The sequence below is a fragment of the Dendrobates tinctorius genome, unplaced genomic scaffold (genome assembly GCF_039654945.1).
Source record: "Dendrobates tinctorius isolate UK_male_01 unplaced genomic scaffold, ASM3965494v1 ptg000075l, whole genome shotgun sequence".
Classification (NCBI taxonomy): domain Eukaryota; kingdom Metazoa; phylum Chordata; class Amphibia; order Anura; family Dendrobatidae; genus Dendrobates; species Dendrobates tinctorius.
The window spans coordinates 54,190,822-54,206,778 of record NW_027361743.1 but is presented as its reverse complement, the minus strand read 5'-3'; the positions used below and the strand labels follow the sequence as shown (position 1 = coordinate 54,206,778).

At 42.6% G+C, this 15,957-nt stretch overlaps 1 protein-coding gene across 2 annotated transcripts in view; it reads left to right on the top strand.

Annotated features, from left to right (window-relative positions):
• The window catches only part of LOC141096565 (phosphatidylinositol 3,4,5-trisphosphate 3-phosphatase TPTE2-like), a 92,037-nt gene that overhangs the window by 22,975 nt on the left and 53,105 nt on the right, over positions 1-15,957 (top strand). For both annotated transcript variants that reach the window (XM_073583284.1, XM_073583285.1), the window contains exon 2: positions 11,044-11,113. In XM_073583284.1, the coding sequence (XP_073439385.1) occupies positions 11,044-11,113 (70 nt within the window). The remainder of the gene's footprint in view (positions 1-11,043; positions 11,114-15,957) is intronic.

Sequence of the window (15,957 nt, the reverse complement as noted above, 5' to 3'; positions counted from 1 at the left end):
TGTGGCATACTTGTGTACGTGTGCATCATCAGTGTGCCGTCTGTGTGACATCCTTGTGTACGTGTGCGTCATCAGTGTGCCGTCTGTGTGACATACTTGTGTACGTGTGCGTCATCAGTGTGCCGTCTGTGTGACATCCTTGTGTACGTGTGCATCATCAGTGTGCCGTCTGTGACATACTTGTGTACGTGTGCATCATCAGTGTGCCGTCTGTGTGACATCCTTGTGTACGTGTGCGTCATCAGTGTGCCGTCTGTGTGACATACTTGTGTACGTGTGCGTCATCAGTGTGCCGTCTGTGTGACATCCTTGTGTACGTGTGCATCATCAGTGTGCCGTCTGAGTGACATACTTGTGTACGTGTGCATCATCAGTGTGCCGTCTGTGTGACATCCTTGTGTACGTGAGCGTCATCAGTGTGCCGTCTGTGTGACATACTTGTGTACGTGTGCGTCATCAGTGTGCCGTCTGTGTGGCATACTTGTGTACGTGTGCATCATCAGTGTGCCGTCTGTGTGACATACTTGTGTACGTGTGCGTCATCAGTGTGCCGTCTGTGTGACATCCTTGTGTACGTGTGCGTCATCAGTGTGCCGTCTGTGTGACATCCTTGTGTACGTGTGCATCATCAGTGTGCCGTCTGTGTGACATCCTTGTGTACGTGTGCATCATCAGTGTGCCGTCTGTGTGGCATACTTGTGTACGTGTGCATCATCAGTGTGCCGTCTGTGTGACATACTTGTGTACGTGTGCGTCATCAGTGTGCCGTCTGTGTGGCATACTTGTGTACGTGTGCGTCATCAGTGTGCCGTCTGTGTGACATCCTTGTGTACGTGTGCGTCATCAGTGTGCCGTCTGTGTGACATACTTGTGTACGTGTGCGTCATCAGTGTGCCGTCTGTGTGACATACTTGTGTACGTGTGCGTCATCAGTGTGCCGTCTGTGTGACATCCTTGTGTACGTGTGCATCATCAGTGTGCCGTCTGAGTGACATACTTGTGTACGTGTGCATCATCAGTGTGCCGTCTGTGTGACATCCTTGTGTACGTGAGCGTCATCAGTGTGCCGTCTGTGTGACATACTTGTGTACGTGTGCGTCATCAGTGTGCCGTCTGTGTGGCATACTTGTGTACGTGTGCATCATCAGTGTGCCGTCTGTGTGACATACTTGTGTACGTGTGCGTCATCAGTGTGCCGTCTGTGTGACATCCTTGTGTACGTGTGCGTCATCAGTGTGCCGTCTGTGTGACATCCTTGTGTACGTGTGCATCATCAGTGTGCCGTCTGTGTGACATCCTTGTGTACGTGTGCATCATCAGTGTGCCGTCTGTGTGGCATACTTGTGTACGTGTGCATCATCAGTGTGCCGTCTGTGTGACATCCTTGTGTACGTGTGCATCATCAGTGTGCCGTCTGTGTGGCATACTTGTGTACGTCATCAGTGTGCCGTTTGTGTGACATCCTTGTGTACGTGTGCGTCATCAGTGTGCCGTCTGTGTGACATCCTTGTGTACGTGTGCGTCATCAGTGTGCCGTCTGTGTGGCATCCATGTCGCATACTTGCTGGCTCAGACTGGCCCACAGGGTAACAGGGGAATCCCCCGGTGGGCCCCTGTGCAGATCAAGGCCCCCAACCTTACTGTATGGGCAGTACTTGTAATAATTCAATAGATTCTCTCTGTACAGAAAGAAAACAGCATCTCATAATTAACCAAACTACCCAGTTTATTATTATATAGCGATATAGGTAAATTTGTGAACCAGGGTCATGTAATATTTTTATGCAGGTGAAAAGTGAGCCCCCAAAGTCAATGTTACTGGTCGGCCCTTGGCACCCCAGTCCGACACTGAATACTTGTGTACGATTGCGTCATCAGTGTGTCGTCTCTGTGACATACTTGTGTACGTGTGTGTCATCAGCATGCCGCCTGTGTGATGTCGGTGTGCTGTCCATGTGACTCAGACTAAAACACAGCTGACATCAAACTTTGCTGTTAGTAATGGAGAGGTGTCCATCAGACTCCACCATTACTAACCCAGTACTAACAAGAAAAAAACACACACAAAAATACTCCCCCATATTTTCCCTGGGTCACCAATTAATTAAACAAAAAAATCCCGTGCAGGTCCGACATAGTCCAGGGAATCTGAAGTAGTCCACAAGTGGAAACCTGATAAACATAAAAAGAGAGAAACAAAATCAAAACACTGTCCCTCATTCACCAATTTATTAGAAAGAAAAGTTCCCACGCAGCTCCGACGTAGTCTAGCACTTCTCACTATGATCCCCGAACCTGTTATCCAAAGCTTATGGAGACTCCCGGCTCTCACGAGACCCGGTGACTGTAGAGTGGTGACGTCAGTAGCATTACTACTAATTATATAGCATTACTTACAGTATATATCTCACAGATATCCATCTATCATCTATTTACCACATATCTTACTCTCTATCTCGGTCTTTGCACATCTTTAACACATAAAAATCTATAAGTTCTACTCTACATTGTGTTCTGGTACGTGTCACATGGAAGGCACACAGATGTCACACGTATGTCATCCGTGTGCACGTGTGTGGAATGTACTGGCATCCGTGCAGCTGGGAAAAACAAAGATGTCTACATGTGTGCCATATGGACACACGGACGGTGTGAAAACACGGACATGTGCTCAGCCCCATAAATTATAAAGGGTGTGCACGTGTACATGTCTCTGGTGCGTGTGAAAATGGACGCCACACGTACTTGAGACACGTGCATGTGGGGGCCACCGCTTCTCCATTGCTTTTCTTGATTGATACCATTGAGAGTTGTGGAGAGACTCCTTCTTCTGACTTATAGACCCGTTACGTGACGAGGGCCAGGACAGTGGAAACCGCAGGATCTCAGCAGTGAGTATATTACACGCTGTTCGGTTTCCACATGTAACTGTCAGATTCTAGAAATGTCCCGGACCATCCCTTACAATAAATGTGCCATTCAGCACCTGCTTCTCTGTCTTATAGTGGCCATTCACTTACATAGAAATTGGTTATTTTATTCAACCTTTTATAGGGAAAGAATTTGCCTCCTCGTTTGACTACAGTTAGTTATACGATTTCATTATTAACTCCGAGTTTGTATATTAATGAACACAGTAACTATTATAGGACTATAGGACGCAGTGTTCAGTGTCTGTACACACGAGTACGGGGAATTCATGCACTTGTGACCTAGAACTGCACCGAGATGATTGTTGCTTTGTACAACACAGATTATATGATAAGGAAGACCTGAATCAACATGGCTACATCACTTTACAATAACTCCGTAATCCAAATAATTACTGGATGACTTAAGTTCAGGCAGATACAGGAATCTATGGGTGCATTTACACTGGCCGATTCCGAGGAGGATTCCTAGGAAGGATGTTTTCCCAATAATTGTGCAGTCTAAATAGGCCACTATTTACCCGAGGAATTACTCTCTAAAGTACATGGGGGGCTCCCGACTCTCCCCGACAGATTTTATTAGAGGAGAGATGGACATGCTGAATTTTTATGGTTGATCCTTTTATTCTCAGGGGAGAAAAGCCGCTGCTAGAGGAATCTGGCAGGAACTTATTCCCCTCTCCTAGTTCAAAACACATGTATCCTGGGATGAGAATAGCAGAAACCTGGTTTCTGTTGTGTACAGAGTTTTATGGTTTGCATAGAGCCTTAAAAAGAGGATCCCCTATCAAGTTTTATGTTCCCAACCGCTCCTGCACTTCTAAAACAACAAACACAGTATGAACATGTCCATGTCCAGTGCCGCCTCTCCTCCACAGCTCCAATCTCTGTTTACTGGCTGCGGCGGTGATGTCACGGTTACAGACCACTGATTTCAGTAGCCCCTGGCCTCTACTTCGGTTAGAGTAGTAGTGAAGAGCCAGTGTCTAACCCGGGAAAGTAGGTGCCATCTTTGCTTGTTGCTAAAGAAGTATGTAGGGGCATTTGGGGACATAAAACCTGTGGCATAGTGCCTACTATGTGTGTTGGGGAACACTCACTTTGCAGCGGATTAACGTAGTCAGGCACAGGTTTTTCTTACAAAACAGTCCATACGGTTTATTTAAGCGTCATAAACCGCACCGTAAGCCAATTTGCACATCACCTGCTTACACATAATCCATTTCTTCATAACATGTGGCTTTACAAAGCATTCACTAGACGCGCCGGACTCTCTCCAGTCACCGGGTGACCGCATAGTTCAGTAACAGACCATTGTCAATGCACAAAATTCTTTCCCCATACCTGGGGTTACCTCTCAGGAGCTCCTGCTCCATAGTGTTAGGAGTCAGATTTCTGCCTGTACTATGCAGAAATCTGGACCCTCACATTCTGCAGTCTCCTGCTCATTGTCTACTGCAGAAGACATTGCAGAGGAGATTGCCTTGCAGCAACTCTCTCCGGAGGCTAAGTCCTTCTTTCCATCTTCTGAGCATGCTCGTGGAACGAGTCCCCATTGGTGTTTGGGAGTCAGGTGCTCAGGTCCTGCTCCTAATCCCATTGGTTCAGCTCAGAGTTCTGGAGACTTCTGGAAGGTCCCATTTGCTATAAAAAGTGCGCATGGCTGTTCCGCCATGCGCTAGTATAGTCATACTTGCTGCAGTGTGTATGTTGATGGATGCATGATCTGGTGAATGACTCATTTGAAACCCCATTCCTATGATATTACGTCTGTGTGAGGGAATGAGTTATAGCAAGTATTAGCGCCAGAGCGCCATTGCTCCACAAGCACACTTGCTAGCGTCCAACATCACGCCTGCGTTACTGCGGTGTTATCTTGCGGCAAGTCCCATGCCGCGCTGCTGTAGCAGCTTTAGAATGCATTCGCAGTTGCAACTCTGTGCACACGAGTGTTTACGGTAGGTCTTGGCGGATGTAGTGCCGTCATCTTGAACTACTCCGGTGACCATTTACCTCTTATGTGCCGCTGAGTCTCTGTGCCTCTAACAGGCTCAGCGCAATTATATTTATTATTTGTATTAGCAGCTCTGTGAGTACAACAGAGGTTGCTTTTGTGCACCTGGGTGATTTCTAGCCCTGTGCACACTACCGCCTGATTGCTCTGCCACCACCTAGCAGCGGTTTAAACAACTACTGCACGGTGGACCCCGAGTGGCGAATGCACTTTATTTATATTTTTTATTTAGTGCATTCCGCCACTCCTAACACATAGGCTGACTCCTCGTCAGTCCAAGGTCCTCAACAGAACAGTGTCATTCTCCGTGTGGGGCCGTCTCAGGCTCTGCACACACATGTGGCCAGTCGGGGTGCTATTCAGGACGTTCGTCCAACACCCAGGCCACCAGGTCCAAGGTCTTACCACATGCTCCAGGAATCCGATCCTACTCCCAGGATCTTCCAACACAGACCTTCCAGGACCTTGCACCCTGAACCATTCAGGTACACACACTCTGACCATGTGACCAGACCTCAGTCACATTATATGGCTGTACATGGATGGACGGTGCATGTGTGGTTAGTCAATTCCCGCCCAGCTCTCTGACTAACCCTATAAGCCATTCTTATAAGTAATACACAAATAATTGTGGAACTATAAATCCCAGCGTAACCATATCATTTTGGCTTACAGCGCAGAGAACCTCTGTGACACATGCTGACCATTTACAATAAAGCCAGTCCCTACTTCACCATCATAACTATACCTCCATGCGCATCCTGAAGCGCATACACAGCGCCCCCTGCGCAGTAACGGAAGTTACTGCATCACAAACCTGATAGTGTAAAATCCTTTTATAGGGACTCTGTCAGCACAGAATGACTATTCAAAGCAAGTACAGGCACTTGGCACACCATTGGGGTAGCCAAACATTTAAATGCACCTTCCACCTACGTTTTCTCTCTATCTTTACTCCCACTCCTCTCTATTTTGATTACCAGCTCTGGCTGTAGTGGCAGAGAAGGGCAAAGATAGATGGAAAACAAGCATGTAAGAAGGTGCACTTAAATGTTTGGCAACACCAAGGGTACGCCGAGCACCTGTACCTGGTTTGAACCTTCATTCTGTGCTGATAGAGTTCCTTTAACAATTTAAAGACTAAAAAACAGACATGACGTGTGCACCTTTTTGACTTGCGAGTTCCCACTCTCTTCCAAAACGGAGACTGACAAAGTATGTCCTACGAGGAACGATAAAAAGGATCTAGGAATGTTTATCTTGCAAAAAAGAAGGCTAAGAGGAGACTTAATAGCCGTCTATGTGACACCCCAGAGTCCGGTTGTCACAGTGACATTACCTCCCTCCAATGGGTAAAGTCATGCTTGGAGGCAGAAAGGGACCCCCATGCCAGGCAGCATAGATTTAATCACAATTTCCTGCTGCAGGTCAGAAAAGCGAGATGCCTTATAAATTCTGGCCAGCAAAGGGGGTTGGTGAGTCAGCTAGAAATTAGCTGAGGGAGTTGTCATGGAAACGAAACAGCTGTGAGGAAAAATGACAGTTACAATGTGAGGAGGTCAGGTAAAGAGATCTTTCTGGAAGATCCTGTCAGATGAAGACAGGGAGCTGATGTGTGAAGAGGGAAAGGACAAGAGCAGAGACTGAGAGACTCTAGGGAAGCTAAAATACTGCATATAGCAGACCCCTGAGTGAAGCGCTAATAAAGAGAAAAGGGACATCAGAGTCCTAGGCTGACAGGAGCTGTACGCCCTGATAGCCGAATCTGAAAGTACAGGGGATTGTAAATTCCTGTGCACATTAATCACCTGAGGGCACAGCAGCGGATAAGGAGCCCAGGGCCGACGGTGAAGAGAACGGTACCCGTGGAATAGGCTCACGCTGACAGCCGTACAGGTTAGTGAAACCATCACGAATAGAGGGTTGCAGCATAGTTATATACAGCGGAGACCCACACACAAAGCGCAGAAAGGAAGGTCCTAAATCCCCACCTGGCAAGGTGGATCCCCTGAATGCCTCCAGGCGAGCCGGACTCATTCCATCACCTGTATGTGGTACTCCGGACTGCAACCTATTACCAGTAAAAGGTAAAGAAACTGCACCTCTCTGTGTCCTCCTCTCATTTATCTGCACCCCAACGTTTACAGCCACTTTTACTATTTATTTAACATCTTTGCTGTGGGACTACAGCCCTACCTGTGGAGGGCTACAACATCATAGCTGCGCCCAACATCCATCCCAGAGAAGCAACACCGCAGCGCTGGTCACCTCTGACCAGAATACCACAGGTGGCGTCACGTATTTCACCATCCAATAACTTTATTTTCATTTTTACCAGATAAATACCACACAACTTTCCCCTATTTAATTACTGGACGCCTCTGGGCCACAGACCGGGTCGCCGCCGCCGTGACACCCTCCCCCATGGAAGTCGATGGGCCCGGTACCGAGTACCCCCAGGCCCAGCGGGGCACTCCATCTACAAATATCTGAAGGGATGTCACATCATATTCATTTGCACATAGAAACACGAGAAGCAATGGGATGAAACTGAAAGGGAGAAGATACAGATTAGATATTTGACAGTGGCGGCGGTGATCAATGAGTGGAACAGGCTGCCACGAGAGGTGGTGAGTTCTTCCATGGAAGTCTTCTAACAGAGGCTGGACAGACATCTGTCTTAGATAGTTTAGTGAATCCTGCATTGAGCAGGGGGTTGGACACAATGACCCATGAGTTTCCTTCCAACTCTAACATTCTAGGATTCTATGACTGAAGTCCAGAGTACTGGATGAACATGTCAGCATATAAGCACACACAGAGGTAATGCTGTGTGGGAACTTTACAATGGTCATTGCTGCAAAGTGTGAAAATGTCCAGATCAGAAGGACGCATTAGCAAAGTGTGATGTTACTGTGCTGGTGCCCATAGTTTCAAATCCAATCAATGGATGTGCACCCAATTGTCCAGTTGCTGTTTGGGAACGTTCTAAGCAGATTCAAAACTATTTTTAATATAGGTTGTTTACTCAGCCTAATTTCCACTCATTTGATTTAGCAACCTTACACACTATAAATATATTTTATTATCTGGATATTCACATTTATTGCCAGAAAGTTCCTATCCAATCAATAGGATTTTCAGAAGTCTAAGATGACACCAGCACCAAGGATGAATTCTTTACCAGGTTTAATGACATGGAGATATATCACATAGTTGAAATAATTAAACCTTGAGAACATGTCACCAATCCATAGGGTTTATGGTCTTTTCACCACCCCAATAGGCTGAAAAATGATGCAGTATATCCATTGGCAATTAGACCATAAATGTACAATACATCTGAATATTACTATCCAAGTTCCCACCTTGAATCTGCAGAAGCACTAATTCTCCTGACTTTTTCACCATAGGAACCATCCACAATTACAGGTTCTCACAGATGTCACTTACTAGTGTTTCAGAGCTCACGGTTGAGTATGTTTTCCACCTTTGAAACACTAGTAGCAAAATAGGTAGCCCCTAAGTCATGGACATCTCTTCATTAGAGAGAATAAGTTAATTTGTAGTACAGTTAAATATTTATCTTTTTATTGCCATCAGACCTAATTTTACTGGGACTGCCTAACCCTGACCCAAATTGGACATTTTTTGGGAGTTTCTTTTTTGTGTTGGGGGCATACCTGGGCTGTCCCAGGGGGTTTGGAACATTATGAAGTTGGTAGGTATTTGGGGCTTCAGAGGTTTGAAACAGATGGAACGCTAACATCTTATGTGCTCAACTTCACTGTGACTGATATTTTCAGATTTAAACCAAAATATATTGGATGACCGAATATTATGTTATAGGCCTAAGCACACTCTTAAACCTGAGATGCCTGGTCTTTAAGAGACCATCTTACAATTGATTCTACCAGGAGGGTAAACCAAACATGGGTTCAATGATCAACCCACTTTTTTTCATACATATTTTTCCGAAGATGTTTCTCTTCTTAATGTTAGACATTGTAGGGAAGCCAAGATAGGGACCCAGAGTGTAGACTTGTATAATCCATCATTTGCCTCTATTAAAAGACTAGTTTGTTATTAGGATAGAAAAACCAGATGAAAGGCGCTGCCGTATTGGTAAATGAGGGGGGATTTAATAAGTTGAAAAAAAACATTAAAACATATATATGTAAAAAATGTATATGTAAACAAACACTTAATGCAGTCAAAACGCATTGTGTTTTTTAATAATAAGTATTTTTTTTACATATACTGTACATACACTTTTCTTAACCCCTTCACAAACTTTTTCCTGCCTTTGCTGTGGGCTTGCACGCCGAACATACTTTTTCTCGCACATGATGACTGATTTAATTAGCCATCATGTGCCTTTTTCACCTGCGGGTGGAGTGGTGATGTGCCCACGGCTGTTAGCCAGTTAAATATCAATGTCAATCACTGAGAGCAGGATTTAACATGTGCCCGCCAGAAGAGCATAATTCATCCCACCCATCAGTGCCCCTGTCACATCATAATGGGGCGCTGATGGACTTCATGACAGCCGGGGGTCTTCTGATGACCCCTGTGCCTTTGCGATCCTCCTCATAAGAGATCGTGAATACTTATATATATATAGCAGTGCTGATGTACCGCTTTGTGTAGCACAAGTGATCGGATGATCGCAGGTTCAAGTTTCCTAAGGGGACTAATTAAAGAGAGAAAAATGTTTTGGGGGAAATAAGAAAAAACAAAAAAAAAAGTTCAAACCACCCCTTTTTGCCCCATGAAAAATAAAACAAAAAATTGACATATTTGACATCGCTGCATTCGTAAATATCCAGTGTATCAAAATATAACGTAAACTAATCCGCTTGATAAACAGGATAATGAGAGAAAAAATCAAAACACCAGAATTGCATTTTTTTGGCCAACCCTCAACATTGCAGTAAAATGCAATAAGAGGCAATCAAAACATCATATCCACCCCAAAAATGCTATCAATGAAAACATCAGCTCAGAGCACAAAAAAATCAGCACTCACACAGTCCCATATCCCAAAAAATGAAAACTCTACAGGGCTCGGAAAATGGCAACATAAGCAAAAAAACTTTTTTCTTACAAATTTCCAAATTTGTTTTCACCATTTCAATAAAAAAACCTATACACGTTTGGTATCTGTGTACTCATACGAACCTGGAGAATCATATTGCCGAGTCAGTTTTGCCATATATTGAATATGGTAAGTAAAAAACCTAAATAAAAAAAAAATGATAAAACTAATGGTGTCATTCAAAAGTACAGCTCGTCCCGCAAAAGCAAGGCCACATAACAATGATGGGGAGAGAAAAATAAAAAAGTTATGGCTCTTAGAATCAGAGGAGTAAAATACGAAAGTGCAAAAAAGGAAAATAGTAAGGTCATGAAAAGGTTAATTATTATTTTCAACTGGTTCAAATCACCGTCCTTTATCAGCATGTGAGCACCTTTCCATCTGGTTTTTCTACCCTATCAAGCTCTGCTGGATCTCCCCCTGGACACATTTCCTACAGTAAACCATTTTGGCTGCACCCATTGGATTTCACTATGTTGTATTTTGGAGTTTTGCCTCTAGCACAACTTCACCAGGTGAGAATACTCTCTTCATTTGGTTTTAATAGTTTCAATTTACTACACAGAGAAAGCGCTACTTTCTCTCTATCTTTCGCTTAGGTACCTCCAGTTATTAGTATATTAGTTTAACTTAAATGTATAATCACAGAAACAAACTTTGCTTTTCTGAATTCATAGTCTGATGTCTCTTCCACTGATCTGTCATCTTTTATTAAATTAATAATTAAATGAAGGTGGTCCTATTAGCTGACCCCTTCTATAGCTGTATTCATAAGCTCCTGTGAACTTGGTGCCCATCTGCCTACTTTCATGTATGTGGTTAATTGCTTGAAATGCATTCTCCATGAAGTACTACAGATTATGGTGGTGCGATAATAGTAAGTAATGATCAAGATGCAAAATGAATGAATTTACTTGTGAGTTATGAATTCTATGTTAACATTGAATATACTGTATATGAGAATATACCACGTTTTAGTAACTTTTTCCCTTTCCCCTCAGCTCCAGCATTCATTGACAAGATGTCAGCTGTAAGATTTGCTCCGAGGGTAGAGGTCGTTGAAGTCAATGGGTGAGTGATCAACTCAGATAATTTTTAAACAGGTAGTAAGCTAAGTATTAATACGAGAGGAGAGATTATCCAAGGTAAACACCTGACTTCTCCCATTGTTTTTTTTTTACATTTTTTTCCATACAATCTTTAGTGGGAAAGTATACAGAATTAGTTAGGTAACACTATGGAGTAAAAGACATCACTTACTATACCGTATCATGTTAGATCCATCCATCCATCCTCTGTGCCCCTGGTGCTCCTCCAATGCTGACTTCATTACCAGGCTGGGAGAGCGCTCAACTCAGCTGTGTAACTCGGCCATTGCTTTGAACTGTCAATCTTAGCCATTTCCCTGGTTTTCAGCTTTGTACAATCTCTATTGTAACATTTATGCTCACTTATATAGTGCCATCATATTCCGCACCTCTTCACAGACAGTGTCATTGCTGTCCCCATTGGGGCTCACAATCTAAATTCCCTATATGTATGTATGGGCGGAAGCCAGAGCACCCGGGGAAACCCACACAGACATGATGGGAACTTGCTTAGACTGATACACCTTTCTCATGAGATAAAACTTATTGCTGAGATTTGATCTTTCATGCACATTCTGTAACTCATCCCACTTCATCATTGCAGTTGCAAACTTGCATATATGCACAATCTGATTATCATCTACACTGAGGGAGATCGTTCTTTGTGCTTTCTGATCCTTCTCTAGCCAATCATCTGGTAATGGATAAGGCACTGGTTCCTGAGTATATTTCCACGTACCTTCTCTTATGAGTAGCATCTTCACCTTGAATTTCCAGGACTGGTAGTTCTGGTTAGGGAGGCTTGGCACTGAGAACTTGACAGGATTGCTGCTAGTGGACATCTTCTCTGTTGCTCTGTGCTGCTTTTGTTCTGGGCTTCTGTTGCTGTGTTACTCTGGGGTTCTGTGTCACTCTGGGTCCATAACCTGTTGGCAGCAGATTATTCAGGATACTCTCCAAGCTTGTGACAACAGAGCATCTTTATGCTCTCCCTGTTTGAGCCTCTGGGAAGTTTTTTTTTATTATAACTTTATAAACAGCATATAAATCTAGCAACTAAACGCTCATAGACAGGAATGGAGTTGTTGCACCAAATTTATTCCAACAGTGTCACTTAATCAAACCCTAACAATCATCTCTAAGGGTGCTTTCACATTGCGTTCTGTGTCCTCGTTTGGGCGTACGTCCGCAATCCTCTGCGAAATGGGGTCTGGACATATGCGCTGACGGGGCCATTGAGTGTAATGGTGATGGCAGAGCGAATTTTACTTCTGCCGTGCATTTTTTCAGGAGTGTACGCCTACAGGTGTGGGACATTCAGACATAGTAGACTGCATCTGAGTGTCCGCATCCTGTAGGCATACACTTCCGAAAATTATGCATGGCAGAGGACAAGTTCACCATATCTGGAATTCTTTTCCCTGCAACTGAATGGAGTGGCATTAGTTTCCAGTCTCGCTGAAATGACATTTCCTAGGATGCATTGCTCTTCATACACATTGGGTATCATGCTCGGATATCCTATAAGGTCCTCTTTCTCAGATCAAGTGCTTTTCTTTCTAGTATGCATGGACCTAGCTGCTGTGCGCTACAATCGTGCACTAGGATTCGTTTAACATGGCTCCAAAGCAAACATATTATTCACAATGTCCTGTGTATTGTGCAGTGATTTTCAGGCGGTAGGATATGTGGCTGGTATACGGGACGTCATCACAACTGGAGATAAACACATAACTGCTGGGAATATCTTGACATTTTTATTAACAAAAGTACATTACACAGCTGATGATAGGGACACTGTAACATTTTCAGTCATAAAAATTTTTATCCTGGAAAATCCATTTAATTTCTTCAGTGGTGACACTGCAAGAAAGCCGAGCACTAACTGAGGAACAATCATTAAGTGATGATCCTGGTGTCACAGTTCAAATAAAAGCAACCCAGGCAGTGTCAGGAGCTGTGGTATAAACTGCTTCACATGTACACATATACTTCATCTTAATTTTCGGTATGTAATTATTATAGTATGTCATTAAAATGAAAAAATAATTTTCAAAAAGTATGACCCTACTCTACTATAAAATTTCACTTTCACTTTTTTCACCTTGGAAAATTTTTTTTTTTTTGTATATGTATTTGTATATTTATATTTATTTTCATAATTTTATGTATGTATATATATATATTTTAAAAATTTTTTTTTTTTTTTTTTGCTCTGAAAATCTTGTATTTAATTGACTTACACATAGTTAATATTGTGGTTCTGTCTTTTGAAGACGTCACTTTATTGTATCACGTTTTATTTTTTTAATTTTGCACTTATTAACACGCTTTATATATGAATGGTGTTTGCCCTTATACTTGTCCTTAGATGTAATGGCCATATTGGTGCTGTGTGTATCGTCCATTTCCGGTGACTTACACACAGATAATTGATTTATACATAGTAAATAGTATGGTTGTCTCTTGTAGACGTCACTTTATTGTATCACGTATTAACTTTAATATTATGTATTTATATTGCACTTGTAATTACGCTTTATACATGAATGGTGCTTGCCCTCAAACTTGCCCTTAGATACAATGGCCACACTAGTGCTGTGCGCATCGCCTGCTTCCGTTGTTGGCGCATGCCCAGTCGGGAGTCTCGCTTGTGACATCACGGACGGCGCTATCGCGCTTTTTGGCGATGTTACCGCGAGATTTGCGGCGGGATCGTCATCAATATGGCAGCTGGCGATGCGCCGCAGAGCGCTCTTGATTGGTATCCTGCTAGATCATTGTGTTATAAAAACCAGCATGTAGCCCACTCACTTCATCACTCCCTGAAGAAACCACGTGTGAAACGCGCGTTGGAGTGTGAGGCGGCGGTGGTCACATACACAGTATGAATTCAGGTGGGTAGTTTTTGGTTAACCCCACACCATCATGGCCTAATTATCTTATATTTAAAATGCACTATGCACTTTATGCTTCTTTATACTAATGATAAATTTGGCCATATAATAAATTGATTTTTGATAGTATGATAAAAAGTGATGGGATAAATTGACTGTATGTAATATAACATTGTATGATATATTTAAAATCCCTCCTTTTTCCCTTTTGGGATCTAAAATTATATATATTGTCTAACTGTGCATGATGACCTGCCTCTGTAGGATTTTTTATTTTTTGTTTTTAATGTTGGTGTCTTTTTTGATCTAATAAAGATTATATATTTAATAATAAATTTGTTTAAGTAGAAATTTTTTTGGTTTTATGTTTATGGTATCTACTTAAAATTTATACAGAAATTTAGGGTTAAAACATCTGTTAAATCTCCTTCATTTGGAATAAGTCTACTATAAAATGCGTACTTCCCATGCTACATGGGGTTTAATATTATATCAGGTTTTCAATTCACACTTAAGATCCCCAATCACTTTAGACTAAAGTTAGCCATATTGGCCTAGATGTAGAAACGTACCCTAGACGCAAAATACAAAGCAATATAATCATTTTAATCAAATAAGCCGCAGCAAAACAGAGGCAATGGAGGCTCCAAACATGAGAGACACCAATTTCTTACACAAATAGTAATGATCATAAAGACTGAGCTGTGTTGACAATCTTTATTACTTTGTATTTGCTATCAGTGTCAGAGGTCTTGGATCTGCTGTGTGACTATATTGTAGGGAATTAGAACAATGCAAATAATGTGCTGGAAAAAATGTGTCACACTTCTAAATGCAAAATCTTTGTTCTAGTATCATTTATTGTATAAGCTCAAAACAAGACTCCTTGCGGAGATAATCCTATTTCTAATTGTACTAGACAATATATATATTCACGTGTTCCTGGGGTATATTTCTACACATCTCTCGGATCAAAAGTTTGTCCTTATTTCAAAAATGGCCCTACTTTAATGGGCGAACACTTCTTACTTTATTATTTTTAAACCTGAGACCAACCAAGTGCATGATTTTACCATGGTATTAAACACAGACGTGATATATGTCTAAAATTAATCTTTATTAGTAAAAATATAAAAACAATTTAAAATCAGTACACGGTGCAAGATTGAAAGAAGGACTAGAGCTCAAAATATAAATGTAAGCAAATAGGTACATGTTCCAAAAATTCAAATTATATGTCACAAAAAAATATCAGTGTCTCCAGTACGTGTGGTGACAGTTTTCACACGTACCGGAGACACTTACATATTATTATTATTTATTATTATAGCGCCATTTATTCCATGGCGCTTTACATGTGAGGAGGGGTATACATAATACATACAAGTACAGTAATCTTAAACAATACAAGTCACGACTGGTACAGGATGAGAGAGGACCCTGCCCGCGAGGGCTCACAATCTACAACGGGATGGGTGAGGATACAGTAGGCGAGGGTAGAGCTGGTCGTGCAGCGGTTTGGTGGATCGGTGGTTACTCCAAGTTGTAGGCTTGTCGGAAGAGGTAGGTCTTCAAGTTCTTTTTCAAGGTTTCCATGGTAGGCGAGAGTCTGATATGTTGTGGTAGAGAGTTCCAGAGTAGAGGGGATGCGCGGGAGAAATCTTGTATGCGATTGTGGAAAGAGGAGATAAGAGGAGAGTACAGAAGGAGATCTTGTGATGATCGGAAGTTTCGTGCAGGTAAGTACCGGGAGACTAGGTCACAGATGTACGGAGGACTCAGGTTGTGGATGGCTTTGTATGTCATGGTTAGGGTTTTGAACTGGAGTCTTTGGGTAATGGGGAGCCAGTGCAGGGATTGACGGAGGGGAGAGGCGGGGAATAGCGGGGGGACAGGTGGATTAGTCAGGCAGCAGAGTTAAGAATAGACT